This window comes from Phalacrocorax carbo, chromosome 32 (genome assembly GCF_963921805.1).
Source record: "Phalacrocorax carbo chromosome 32, bPhaCar2.1, whole genome shotgun sequence".
NCBI classification, from domain to species: Eukaryota; Metazoa; Chordata; class Aves; order Suliformes; family Phalacrocoracidae; genus Phalacrocorax; species Phalacrocorax carbo.
The window spans coordinates 48,145-62,193 of record NC_087544.1 but is presented as its reverse complement, the minus strand read 5'-3'; the positions used below and the strand labels follow the sequence as shown (position 1 = coordinate 62,193).

The window sequence follows — 14,049 nt, the reverse complement described above, 5'->3', positions numbered from 1 at the left end:
CCCACGCGTCCGAGTGTGTGCCCCCCCCCGCCCCCCGCCCCCCACCCCAGGGGTCCCAGGCGTCCGGGCCCGCCCCGCCCCCCCCCCCAGGACCCAGGCGTCCGGGCCCGCCCCGCCCCGCCGCTATTTTTAGCCACCGGCGTCTATTTTTAGCTCAGCGACTTCAGCGCCCAAATTTGGCAGCGGCGGAGCCGGGAGAGGGGGAGGGGAACCGCGGCGGGGGGCGGGGCCAGCTCCGGGGGCGCCCGCGAAAAGGGGGGGGGGGGGAAGGGGGAGAAGGGGGTTCCCAGAGGCCTGCTGGGGGGGGGGGAGGGGGGGCTCCCAGACACCTTTGCCCCCCCCCGCAAAAGCCTGGGTCCCCCCAAGTAGGGGCAGCCCCAATGACGTGTGTGTCCCCCCCTCCCCAATCCCTCTGTTGACCCCCCCACCGGTCCATCCCCCCCCTTGACCCTCCCACCCGACCCTCCCCCCTCCCATTGACCCCCCCCATTGACCTCTGCACCCCATTGGCTCCTCCAGCCCCCTCTTGGCCCTTCCCCTCATCCCACCCTCCCTTGACCCACCGTTGGCTCCTCCACCCCACCATTGACCCACCTGTCCGTCTGTCCGTCTGTGTGTCCCCCCCTTGAGCCCTTCCCCCTCCGGGGGCACCCCATCCATCCTCTCCATCCCGTACTCCCGCCCCTGAGCCCCGCCCTGCCCCCCATTGGCCCCTCCAGCCCCCTCGACCCTCCTTCCATTCCTCCATCTCTCCTTTGAGCCCCCTCTGTCCCTCTGTCCGTCCCTTGAGCCCCTCCAGCCCCCCATTGGCCCCTCCAGCCCCCCGTTGACCCCTCCAGCCCCCCATTGGCCCCTCCAGCTCCCCATTGACCCCTCCAGCCCCCCATTGGCCCCTCCGGCTCCCCATTGACCCCTCCGGCTCCCCATTGGTTCTTCCAGCTCCCCATTGACCTCTCCAGCTCCCATTGCCCCCTCCAGTCCCCCATTGGCTCCTCCAGCCCCCCATTGACTCCTCCATCTCCCCATTGGCCCCTCCAGCCCCCCATTGACCCCTCCAGCTCCCCATTGGCCCCTCCATCTCCCCATTGACCCCTCCGGCTCCCCATTGGCCCCTCCAGCCCCCCATTGGCCCCTCTGGCTCCCCATTGACCCCTCCGGCTCCCCATTGGCCCCTCCGGCTCCCCATTGGCCCCTCCAGCCCCCTATCAACCCCTCCGGCTCCCCATTGACCCCTCCAGCCCCCCATTGGCCCCTCCAGCCCCCCATTGAACCCTCCAGCCCCCTATTGGCCACTCCACTCATCCCTCCATCTCTTCAGCCCTTCCCTCCCCCTCTTGGCTCCCCAATCCCTCTCTTGACTCTTCTCCCACCCCCACCCACCTCCCTTCACCTGCTGTTGGCTTCTCCACCCCTCTGTTGACCCATCTGTCTGTCCATCCCCACCTTGAACCCCTCCACCCACCCCTCTCTCCCTCTCTTGACCCACCATTGGCTTCTCCATCCCTCCGTTGACCCACTGTTGGCTTCTCCCCCTCTTTGTTGACCCATCTGTCTGTCCATCCCCACCTTGAGCCCCTCCACCCTTCCCTTGACCCACCATTGGCTTCTCCATCCCTCCGTTGACCCACTGTTGGCTTCTCCCCCTCTTTGTTGACCCATCTGTCTGTCCATCCCCACCTTGAGCGCCTCCACCCTTCCCTTGACCCACTGTAGGCTTCTCCACCCCTCTGTTGACCTGCCTGTCTGTCCATCCCCACCTTGAGCCCCCACCCCACGCCCCCCCGTCCCTCCCTTGACCCCTTTGTCCATCTGTCCGTCCCTCCATCCCTCCCTTCCTCCCTCCCTTGAGCCCCCAACCCCCCCGTTGCCCCTTCCACCCTCCCTTGACTCCCCCAACCCTCCCTCCACAGCTCCCCCCTCCCGTGGAGGGGGCGTGCCCCCAGCCCCGCCCCTCCCCCAGCCCCGCCCCCCACCGCGCGCCATCTCCTATTTCGGTGCGAAGCCGCCGCGCGCCGCCCCCCTCTCTCTCCCCCCCTCCCCACCTTGCGCCGCGCGCGCGTTAGCGTCAGTGATGACGCGTCGCCCCCCCCCCCCCCAACCACCACCGCGAATGGGCGGGGCGGGGTGGGGGGGGGGGTGAGTGACGCGGCGGTGACGTAGGGCGGCAAGGTCCATATAAGGGGCCGGCGGGCGGGCGGCGCGGCGCGAGGATGCTCCGCTCCACCAAAGGCGCCTCCAAGGCGCGGCGGGACCAGATCAACGCCGAGATCCGCGCCCTGCGCGACCTCCTGCCGCTGCCCGAGGGCGACCGGCCCCGCCTCTCCTACCTGCACGTCATGGCCCTCGCCTGCATCTACACCCGCAAGGGAGCCTGTCTCCGTCCCGGTGCGTCCGACCGCCGGCGGCGGGATGGGGAGCGGAGGGGAGGCACAGGCTTGGCTTGGGTTGGCTTGGCTTGGGTTGGGTGGGTATGGGGTGGAGGGGGGGAGTCGGGACTGGGATGGGACCGGGGAATGGCACCGGGATGGGAGCGGGCACCGGGATGGGACCAGGGAATGGCACCGGGATGGGAGCGGGCACCGGGATGGGACCAGGGAATGGCACCGGGATGGGACCGGGGAATGGCACCGGGATGGGAGCGGGCACCGGGATGGGACCAGGGAATGGCACCGGGATGGGAGCGGGCACCAGGATGGGACCAGGGAATGGCACCGGGATGGGAGCGGGCACCGGGATGGGACCAGGGAATGGCACCGGGATGGGAGCGGGCACCAGGATGGGACCAGGGAATGGCACCGGGATGGGAGCGGGCACCGGGATGGGACCGGGGAATGGCACCGGGATGGGAGCGGGCACCGGGATGGGACCGGGGAATGGCACCGGGATGGGAGCGGGCACCGGGATGGGAGCGGGGAATGGCACCGGGATGGGACCGGGGAATGGCACCGGGATGGGGGCAGGCACAGGCACAGGTCCGGGGATTAGCACCGGGATAGGACCAGGAACCAGCAGCAGGATGGGAGCAGGGAACGGCAGCGGGCTGGGACCAGCCAGGGGCGCCGGGAAGGGGGACAGGGACGGCTGTGGGAGCCGGGGGGTGGCGGGCTGGGAGCCGGCTGGGAGCGGGCTGGGAGCAGAGGCAGCATGGGGATGGGGCAGCGACCCCAGGCTGGGGAAAGGAGCCGGGAGAGGGACGGGATGGGCAGCGGGAGAGGGGGAGCCACCAGCGTGGGGACGGGGACCGGGACGGGGACCGGGATGGGGACCGGGATGGGGACCGGGATGGGACCGGGATGGGGACCGGGATGGGGACCGGGATGGGACCGGGATGGGACCGGGATGGGACCGGGATGGGACCGGGATGGGACCGGGATGAGGGACGGGGCCGGGCCGGGCCGGGATCGGGGCCGGGAGCGCGTTCAGCACCACGGCCGGGGCCGGGCGGCGGGTTCAGCACCGCGGACAGCGGCGGGAGCGGGGCCGGGATCCGGAGATGGGGATCGGGCCCCGGGATCCGGGCTGGGATCGGGGATCAGGGCTGGGACTGGGATCGGGATCGGGCCCCGGGATCCGGGCTGGGATCGGGGATCAGGGCTGGGACTGGGATCGGGATCGGGCCCCGGGATCCGGGCTGGGATCGGGGATCAGGGCTGGGACTGGGATCGGGATCAGGACCTGGGATCCGGGCTGGGATCGGGGATCAGGGCTGGGACTGGGATCGGGATCGGGCCCCGGGATCCGGGCTGGGATCGGGGATCAGGGCTGGGACTGGGATCGGGATCGGGCCCCGGGATCCGGGCTGGGATCGGGGATCAGGGCTGGGACTGGGATCGGGATCGGGCCCCGGGATCCGGGCTGGGATCGGGGATCAGGGCTGGGACTGGGATCGGGATCAGGGTGGGATCCGGGGATCGGGATCGGGCCCCGGGATCCGGGCTGGGATCCGGGGATCGGGATCAGGACCTGGGATCAGGGCTGGGATCGGGGATCAGGGCTGGGACTGGGATTGGGATCGGGACCCGCGCTGGGATCGGGGATCAGGGCTGGGACTGGGGTTGGGATCGGTATCCGAGATCAGGGCTGGGATCCGGGGATCGGGATCAGGACCTGGGATCAGGGCTGGGATCGGGGATCAGGGTCGGTATCCGACATCAGGGCTGGGATCCGGGGATCGGGATCAGGACCTGGGATCAGGGCTGAGATCGGGGATCCGGGGATCGGGACCCGGGACTGGGATTGGAGACAGGGATCAGGGGTCAGGATCGGGACCTGGGATCAGAGCTGGGACCGAGAGCAGGGCCAGGGATCGGGGATCAGGATCGGGACCGAGACCGGGGATGGGGACCCAGGATCAGGATCGGGACCTGGGATCAGGACAGAAACTGGGGCCAGGCATCGGGGATCAGGGCTGGGACAGGGACCCACAACTGGGGCTGGGATCGAGACCGGGGCCAGGGACTGGGGCCAGGGATCAGGATTGGGACCCGGGATCAGAACAGGGACCAAGACTGGGGATGGGGATCAGGGCTGGGATAGGGCGACTGGGGCAGGGATCGGGGCTGGAATTGGGTCAGGAACTGGGACCAGGACCAGGACCAGGGACCAGAGCTGGGGCTGGGGAGCAGGGACAGGGACTGGGACTGGGACCAGGGACACCCATGGGTCCACGTGGGAGAGGCTATGGGTGCCACCAGCAACTCCATGGGTGCCAGGGCCGCGTGGGCGCCCTGGGGCTGGGGCAGGACCATGTGGGTTAGGTGGTGGGCGCCGGATGGGTGCTGACGTGTGTCGCCCTGCAGGCCCGGCACGGGGAGCACCCATGGAGCTGCTGGGGGGTCCGGAGCTCGCCGACCTCGTGGCGTCGCTGCCCGGGTTCCTGCTGGCCGTCACCCGCGAGGGGAAGCTGGTTGGCGTCACCGACAACGTCGCGCAGCACCTGGGGCACTCCATGGTGGGCACCCGCACGTGGGGAGGGGCTGGGGTGCTGGGTGCTGCCACCCCTGGGTGCACGTGGCTCTAGTGCTGCAAGAGGATGGGTGCTGGGTGCTCATCCTCCCACCCCCCCCAATGCGGGTTGACCTGGTGGCGCAGGTGATGGGTGTTGGGGGGAGCTTCGTGCTGATCCTCCTGCCTCCCCCCATGCGGGTTGACCTGGTGTTGTAGGGCGCTGGGTGTTGGGGGTGCTGGGTGCCAGGGGAGGGTGTTGGGTGCCAGGGGAGGGTGCTGGGTGCTCATCCTCCCACCTCCCCCCATGCAGGTGGACCTGGTGGCGCAGGGCGACAGCATCTATGACCTGCTGGATCCGGCCGATCACCCTCTGGTGCGACATCAGCTCACCCTGCCCGGGCCCCCCCAGGCAGGTGGGTGGGGCCTCCGAGGGGGGTGGGGACTGGGGGAGGGGCTTGGTGGGGCGGGGGCAGGTAGAGGAATGGGTGGGTGGAGGGAGGGATGGGTGGAAGGGTGGAAAGACAGAGGGATGGAGGGATGGAAGGAGGGAAGGATGGTGGGAAGGAAGGACAGAGGGGTGGAGAGATGGAAGGATGGAAGGACAGAGGGACAGAGGGATGGGTGGAAGGGCAGGAGGATGGAGGGAAAGAGCGTTGGAAGGACAGAGGGGTGGGTGGAGGGATGGCTGGAAGGATGGAGGGAGGGACGGATGGAAGGAAAGAAGGTTGGAAGGGAGGGACGGACAGAAGGATGGAGAGATGGATGGAGAGACAGACGGAGGCTGGAGGGACCAACAGAGCCCCCCCCCTCCCCCAGAGCGCCTCTTCCGCTGCCGCTTCACCACCTCGCGGGCCTCGCGCCGTCCCAGCGCCGGGCGGAAGCTGGTGCTGCTGCGGGGCCGGTTCCAGGCCCCTCCCGGCCCCCCCGGGTCCCACCCGGGACTTTTTGTCGCCTTCTGTGCCCCCCTGGACCCCCCACCCTGGCCCTGCCCCGACTGCCTGCTGCTGCCTGCGTTCCAGAGCCGCCACGCCCGCGACCTCGCCCTGCTCGACGTCTCCGATAGGTGAGGACCCAGGTGTCCATGGGGGTGATCCAAGGGTCCGGGAGGGGACCCTCGCATCCAGGGGGGGAGATCCAAGGATCCGGGAGGGGACCCTCGCATCCAGGGGGGAGATCCAAGGGTCCGTGAGGGGACCCTCGCATCCCAGGGGGGAGATCCAAGGGTCCGGGAGGGGACCCTCGCATCCCAGGGGGGGAGATCCAAGGGTCCGGGAGGGGACCCTCGCATCCCTGGGGGGAGATCCAAGGGTCCGGGAGGGGACCCTCGCATCCAGGGGGGGAGATCCAAGGGTCCGGGAGGGGACCCTCGCATCCAGGGGGGAGATCCAAGGGTCCGGGAGGGGACCCTCACATCCCAGGGGGAGATCCAAGGGTCCGGGAGGGGACCCTCGCATCCAGGGGGGGAGATCCAAGGGTCCGGGAGGGGACCCTCGCATCCAGGGGGGAGATCCAGGCATCCTGGGGGGACACCTGGGGGCACCCAGACATCCGGGGAGGGGACCCGGGCATGGGTGGGCGAAGGACCCAGACGTGTTGTCCCACAGCGTCCTGATCCACCTGGGCTACGGGCGGGGGGAGCTCCTGGGTCGCTCCTGGTACCGGCTCCTGCACCCCGAGGACCTCGGCCACGTCGCCCGCCAGCACCTCCGCCTCGGTGAGTGTCCCCTCGGCTGTCCCCAGGGTCCTCTGGGGTCTCCCTGTCCCCACCCCCAGCTGTCCCTTGGGGTCCCTGGGGTCCCTCTGTCCTTCCTGTGCCCCCTAGGGTCTCCCTGCCCCCCCCCAGCTGTCCCTTGGGGTCCCTGGGGTCCCTCTGTCCTTCCTGTGCCCCCTGGGGTCTCCCTGCCCACCCCCAGCTGTCCCTTGGGTTCCCTGGGGTCCCTCTGTCCCCTTGGCTGTCCCTTGGGTCCCTGTGTCCCCAAGGGCGTCCCCCATCACCCTGGGTGTCCCCTGGGTCCCCTGCTGTCACTGCCCCCCCGCCCCCACATCCCCTGGGGTCACCGTGTCTCCCCCCTGGATGTCCTCCATGTCCCCACTGACCCCCCCACATCCCCTTTGACGTCCCCATGTCCCCATCCCTCCCAATCGACCTCATTGGTGTCCCCATGTCCCAACCGCCCCCCAATCGCCCCACCCCCCCCGGCCACGCCCTCCCCTGCCCCCGCAGCCCCCCCTCCAGCCCCACTGACGCCCCCGTGTCCCCACAGCAGGAGCAGGGGCGGAGGCGCGGGGGGAGCTGGTGACGCGGCTGCAGCGTAAGGACGGCCTGGGCTGGACGTGGGTCTACGCCCGGTTGCGCCCCGAAGGTCCGGCCCTGCTCGCCCACAACTTCGTCATCAGGTGGGTGGATCGAGGCGTCCGGGGGGCCACAGGGGACCCGGGCATCCAGGAGGTCCCGCCATCCCCAGGGGCACCCAAGTGTCCCATCACCCCCCAAGGGAAGCCCAATGTTTGGGCACCTTCCACCCCACGGGAGACCCCGGCGACCGGGGGCTCCCCACCCCACATGGGACCCATAGGTCTGGGCACCCTCCACTCCCCCGGGGGGACCCAGGCATCCGGGCTCGCCCTGAGACCCCCCATAACCCCCCCGTCTCTCCCACAGTGAGGCCGAGGCCTGGTGCCTGCGGCAGCAGCTGGCGGCCGAGGCCCCCCCGGCTCCCCCTGAGCCCTTCAGCCCTGGCCTTGACTTCCCCGGTGCCGGCATCGGAGCTGGTGGAGACCTTGGTGTTGGTGCCGGCCCCGGCATCGGCCTCGGTGTCGGCCCTGGTGTTGGATCCGGCGTTGACCTTGGTGTTGGATCCGGGCTTGAAGACGACGTTGGAGCTAATGTTGGCGTCAACATTGGTCTTGGCCTTGGCCTTGGGGTCAACGTTGGATGCGGCCTTGGAGCCGACGTCGGACATGGTCTTGGAGCTGGCCTTGGGGCCAACGTTGACCCTGGTCTTGGAGCTGGTGTTGGACCTGGTCTTGGAGCCAACATGGGACCTGGGCTTGATGCCAACATGGGACCTGGGCTTGGAGCTGCCATTGGACATGGTCTTGGAAGCAACGTTGGTGCCACCATTGACCCTGGTCTCGGAGCTGGCATCGGAGCGAACATTGGAGGTGGTCTTGGAGGCAGTGTTGGACATGGCCTTGGCTCTGATGTCGGCGCTGGAGTTGGCATTGGCGTGGGAACTGGCATCAGAGTCGACGTTGGCCTTGGTGTGGCAGCTGGCGCCAGCGCCGACGTTAGCCCCAACCTTGGGGCTGAGATTGGAGCTGCTCTCGGAGCTGGCGCCGCGGATGATGTTGGAGCTGGTCTCCAAGTCAACGGTGGAGCAGACGTTGGCCCCAGTCTCGGAGCCGGCGTCGCGCTCAGTGTCGGAGCCAACATCGGGCCTGGTCTGGGTGGCGGCGTCAGAGCCAGCGTTGGGCTCGGCATTGGGGCTGTTGGCCCCACTCTTCCATCCGACGTCAGCGCTGGCGTTGGACTCGCCGTCGGTGCCAGCGTTGGAGCCAATATAGGTGCTGGAGTCAGCGCTGGCGTTGGACTTGGCCTTGGAGCCAATATTGGAGCCAACGCTGGCTCCAGTCTTGGATCCACTGTCGGACTTGGCCTTGGAGCTGCTGTTGGAGCCAACGTTGGCTCCGCTCTTTCATCTGGCGTTGGATCCGGTGTTGGACTTGCTGTTGGAGCTGCTGTTGGAGCCAACGTTGGCTCTTCCCTTGGATCTGGTGTTGGACTTGCCGTCGGAGCCGGTGTCGGAGCCAACGTTGGCTCTTCCCTTGGATCCGGTGTTGGACTTGCCGTCGGAGCCGGTGTCGGAGCCAACGTTGGCTCTTCCCTTGGATCCGGTGTTGGACTTGCCGTCGGAGCCGGTGTCGGAGCCAACGTTGGCTCTTCCCTTGGATCTGGTGTTGGACTTGCCGTCGGAGCCGGTGTCGGAGCCAACGTTGGCTCTTCCCTTGGATCCGGTGTTGGACTTGCCGTCGGAGCCGGTGTCGGAGCCAATGTTAGTGCTGCTCTTGGATCCAATGTGGATGTTGGTGTTGGACTTGGTGTCGGAGCCAACGTTGGCACTGGTCTCACATCCGACGTTGGGTCTGGCGTTGGCCTTGGCATTGGAGCTGCTGTTGGAGCCAACATCGGTGCTGGCGTTGGCTCCGCTCTCGGATCCAGCGTTGGACTTGGCCTTGGAGCCAATGTCGGCTCCAATATTGGCTCCACTCCGGGATCTGATGTTGGCGCTGGCGTTGGACTCGCAGTTGGAGCTGGCGTTGGAGCCAGCGGCGGCTCCAGTCTCGGATCTGCCCTTGGATTCGCCGTTGGAGCTGCGCTCGGAGCCAACGTTGGCTCCGGGCTTGGACCCGATGTCGGCACCACTGTTGGACTCAGCCTTGGAGGCAACATTGGAGCCAACGTTGACTCTGCTCTTGGAACCAGTGTTGACACCGGCATCGGACTTGGTGTTGGAGCCAATATTGGGTCTGGCATTGGAGCCGGTGTTGGACTTGGTGCTGGAACTGCCATTGGAGCCAGCGCTGGCTCTGCTCTTCGATCCACCATTGGCCTTGGCCTTGGAGCCAACGTTGACCCTGCTCTTGGATCTGGCGTTGGCCTCGGTGTTGGAGCTGCCATCGGAGCCAACGTCGGCACCGCCCTCGGCCCCGGACTTGGCCTTGGGGCCAACCTCGCTGCCGGCGTCGGCTCTTCCCTCGGCCCCGCCATCGGTGCTGCCCTCGGAGCCGCCGGCGGAGCCAACGCCGGCGTGGGTTTGGCCGCAGGCGCCCGCCTCGCGCCGGGCCTGGGGGTCCCCGAGACGCCGGGGGGAGCCACCGAGACCTGGACACCCCCCTACACCCCCCGGCAAGCCCCGCCCTTCGCCTTCGGCCCCCCGGAGCCCCCCGAGGCAGCACCCGAAAAGTTACCGCCAAGTCCCGAGAGTCCCGGGGGGATCCCGGGTGGGACCCCCGGCTCCCTCCTCACCCCCGAGACGTCACCGCCGCCACCCCCGCCGGCCCCGCCCGGCCCCGCCTTGCGGCGCCTGCTGCAGGGATTGGCCGCCGCCGCCGTCGTCAACCGCGGGGGAGCCAGGCGTTCGGGGGGTGCCCCCGGCCCTCGCCCGCCCCCCCCGCCCCGGTCGCCCCGCGACCCCTTCGCTGAGTTGTATCAACTCCCCCAGAGCCGCCTCCAGGACGCCTTCCGCCAAGGTAGGGGGCCCGGGCGCCTGGGTCCCTTCGGGGGGGCACCCATTGGGGTGGGGGCGAGGGGTGGGGGGTGACCAGACGCCTGGGTCCCTTCTGGGGGGGCACCCATTGTGGTGGGGGGTGACTTGGGTGCCTGGGTCCCATCTTAGGGGGTGCCTGCATGCCTGGGTCCCCAGTGAGGTTTGGGGGGGTGGGTGGGGGTGAAGATAGGGGTCCCCAACGCCTGGGTCCCTTAGGGGGTACGGGGGGTGTCACAGCCATGCCTGGGTCCCTTAGGGGGTACGGGGGGGGTGTCACAGCCATGCCTGGGTCCCTTAGGGGGTACGGGGGGGTCACGGCTATGCCTGGGTCCCTTAGGGGGTACGGGGGGGTCACGGCTATGCCTGGGTCCCTTAGGGGGTACGGGGGGGGTCACGGCTATGCCTGGGTCACTTAGGGGGTATGGGGGGGGTGTCACGGCTATGCCTGGGTCACTTAGGGGGTACGGGGGGGGGTCACGGCTATGCCTGGGTCCCTGACCCCTGTGTCCCCCCCCACAGCCGGAAGCCAGCGCGCCCCGTCGTTCTGAACTAAGTCTGTGACGCGACTTGCCCCCAGTATGGCATATTGTCATTGTCACCCCGGCCCGGTGCCACCGTCCCCCCGGCCCCGGCCGTGTCCCCTCCCCCCGCCGCCCCCCCCCGGGGCCTTTCGTGCTAATTTAACTCGTAACGAGTCTCTAAGGTAATTGGGGGGGGGCTGGTGGCCCCCCCCTCCCCCAGCCTGGACACCTGGGTCCCGTCCCCCGCGTGTCCCCGTCCCCAAATCCGCCCCCCCCCCCCCACTCCGGGACCCGTCCCCAAATTTTGTGTCAGTGGGTGGCTTGGACCCACCTGTAGGAGCCTGTGCCCCTCCCCCCCCCCCACCCCGAGTGTCCCTGTCCCTTGTCACCCACCGTGTCCCTGTCACCCACCCTGTCCTTGTCCCCCCTTCCTGGGGTCTGCGTTTTTGGCAGAGCCCCCCCCAAAAGTGTGTGACCCCCTCCCCCCCCATGGGTGTCATCCCAAATGTCCCCAACGTCCCCAACCCAAGGGACCGAGGCACGATGTGGCTTGATGTCCCCAACGTCCCTGACCCGAGTGATGGAGATGTCGTGGCCCAATGGCCTGATGTCCCCAACGTTCCCCACTCACGGGGCTGAGGCACAATGTGGCTCGATGTCCCCAATGTCCCCAACCCAAGGGATGGAGACGTGTCATGGCCTGATGTCCCCAATGTCCCTGATGTCCCCAACCAAGGGATGGAGACGTGTCATGGCCTGATGTCCCCAATGTCCCTGATGTCCCCAACCAAGGGATGGAGACATGTCATGGCCTGATGTCCCCAACCAAGGGATGGAGACGTGTCATGGCCTGATGTCCCCAATGTCCCCAACCCAAGGGATGGAGACGTGTCATGGCCTGATGTCCCCAATGTCCCTGATGTCCCCGATGTCCCTGATGTCCCCGATGTCCCTGATGTCCCCAACCCAAGGGATGGAGACATGTCATGGCCTGATGTCCCCAACCAAGGGATGGAGACGTGTCATGGCCTGATGTCCCCAATGTCCCTGATGTCCCCAATGTCCCTGATGTCCCCAACCCAAGGGATGGAGACATGTCATGGCCTGATGTCCCCAAAGTCACCAAGCCAAGGCCTGGTGTCCCCAGTGTCCCCAGCCTGGGGGACGCGGGCACCCGTTGCCCAAAGCGATTGGCCTGGGACAGGTCGTGGCTCGATGTCCTCAATGTCCCAAAGTCCCCCAAGGGACTGTGAGACGTCGTGGCCTGATGGCCCTGGTGTCCCCAATGTCCCCAACTTGAGGGACTGAGACATGTTGTGTCTCAGTGTCCCCAACGTCCCCAACATCCCCAGTGTCCCCGACATCCCCAGCGTCCCCGGTGTCCCCAACATCCTCGATTCCCCCAATGTCCCCAACGTCCCCCACCCAAGACATCGAGATACGTCGCAGCGTGATGTCACCAAGCCCGAGGGACTGAGACTCGTCACAACTCGACGTCCCCAACGTCCCTGAGGGACGCGGGCACCTTGTCACCGCTGTGACCCAAGGGACCAAGACCCAGCACGGCTCGATGTCCCCAAAGTGTCCCCGAAGGATGCGGACACCACCTGAAAGGACTGAGACATGTCACAGCCCGACGTCCCCAACGTCCCCGAGGGACGCGGGCACCTCATCATCACCTCGGCTGGAGGGGCTGAGACACATTGTGGCTTGATGTCCCCAATGTCCCCAAGGGACGTGGGACCTTGTCATCCCCCCTGGATCAACAGACTGAGACACATCGTGGTCTGATGTCCCCAGTGTCCCCAACCCAAAGGACTGAGACCTGTCGTGGCCCAGTGTCCCCAATGTCTCTGACGTCCCCGAAGGATGTGGGACATCTTCATCGCCCTGGATCGAGGGATGGAGACCCACCACAGCCTGATGTCCCCAGCGTCCCCAGTGTCCCTGAGGAGGTGGGACACCGTCATCTCCCCGGCTCAAGGGATGGAGACCCACCACAGCCTGACGTCCCCAACATCTCCGATGTCCCCGAAGGACGCGGGACATTGTCAACGCCTTGAGTCAAGGGATGGAGACCCACCACGGCCTGATGTCCCCAACGTCCCCAGTGTCCCTGAGGAGGTGGGACATCGTCATCGCCTTGACTCAAGGGACAGAGACCCACCACGGCCCAATGTCCCCGGTGTCCCCAACAACTCCGATGTCCCCGAAGGACGTGGGACATCGTCATCGCCCTGACTCAAGGGACAGGGACCCACCACGGCCCGATGTCCCCAACGTCCCCACCGCGAGGGACTGGCCCCTGTTGTCCCCACCGTCTCCCGCGTCCCCACCCAGGGGACTGAGACACATGGTGGCCCGACAGCCCCCCTGTCCCCGATGTCCCCAACGTCCCCTGGAGGCCCCGTGGCCCCGACACCCCCCACCCCCCCCCGACAATAAAGTGGCCCCCGTCGTCCCTGTGCCCGTGGCAGCTTCTTTCCAGGGACCCCTGCGTCGGGGGGGGGAACCCCACGTCTGGGGGGGGGCACCCCAGAGTTCAGGGGGGACCCAGGCATTTAAGGGGGGACCCAGGCGTTCAGGAGGGATCAGGAATTTGGGGGGACACCAAGGGGTCTGGGGGGGACCCAGGCATTTGGGGAGACCCAGGCATTTGGGGTGGACCCTGGAGTTTGGGGGGGACCCAGGGTTTGGGGGGAACCAGGGATTCAGAGGAGACCCAGACATTTGGGGGGAACCCAGGAGTCTGGGGGTACCCGGGGGTTCAGGGAGACCCGGGGGTTCGGGGGGACCCGGGGGTTCGGGGGGATCCAGGGTTTCAGGGGGGGCCAGGGGTTTGGGGGGGCCCAGGAGTTCAGGGGGGCCCAGGGGTTTGGGGGGGACCCGGGGGTTTGGGGGGACCTGGGGGTATGTGGGGACCCAGGGGTTTGGGGGGGACCCGGGGGTTTAGGGGGGACCCAGGGGTTTGGGGGGACCCAGGGGTATGTGGGGACCCAGGGGTTTGAGGGGGGCCCGGGGGTTTAGGGGGGACCCAGGGGTTTGGGGGGACCCGGGGGTTCGGGGGGGACCCGGGGGTTCGGGGGAGACCCGGGGCTTTGGGGGGACCCGGGGGTTTGGGGGGACCCGGGGTTTGGGGGGACCCGGGGTTTGGGGGGCACCCGGGGGTCTGGGGGGGACCCGGGGGTTCGGGGGGGACCCGGGGCTTTGGGGGGACCCGGGGGTTTGGGGGGACCCAGGAGTTCGGGGGGGACCCGGGGGTTCGGGGGGGACCCGGGGGTTTGGGGGGACCCGGGGGTTTGGGGGGCACC

General features: G+C 68.3%; 2 protein-coding genes across 2 annotated transcripts in view; one reads left to right on the top strand and one right to left on the bottom strand.

The window, feature by feature from the left end:
• The window catches only part of MRPL49 (mitochondrial ribosomal protein L49), a 1,449-nt gene extending 780 nt beyond the window's left edge, over nt 1-669 (bottom strand). The window contains exon 1 of the mRNA XM_064437469.1: nt 584-669. Coding sequence (XP_064293539.1) covers nt 584-669 — 86 coding nt within the window. The remainder of the gene's footprint in view (nt 1-583) is intronic.
• Nucleotides 670-2,210: 1,541 nt separating this feature from the next.
• NPAS4 (neuronal PAS domain protein 4) lies at nt 2,211-7,612 on the top strand. Its single transcript, XM_064437468.1, has 6 exons — nt 2,211-2,373; nt 4,800-4,951; nt 5,258-5,360; nt 5,764-6,010; nt 6,552-6,661; nt 7,212-7,612. The coding sequence occupies exons 1-6, from the start codon at nt 2,211-2,213 to the stop codon at nt 7,610-7,612; spliced, it is 1,176 nt and encodes a 391-aa protein (XP_064293538.1).
• Nucleotides 7,613-14,049: the final 6,437 nt, after the last annotated feature.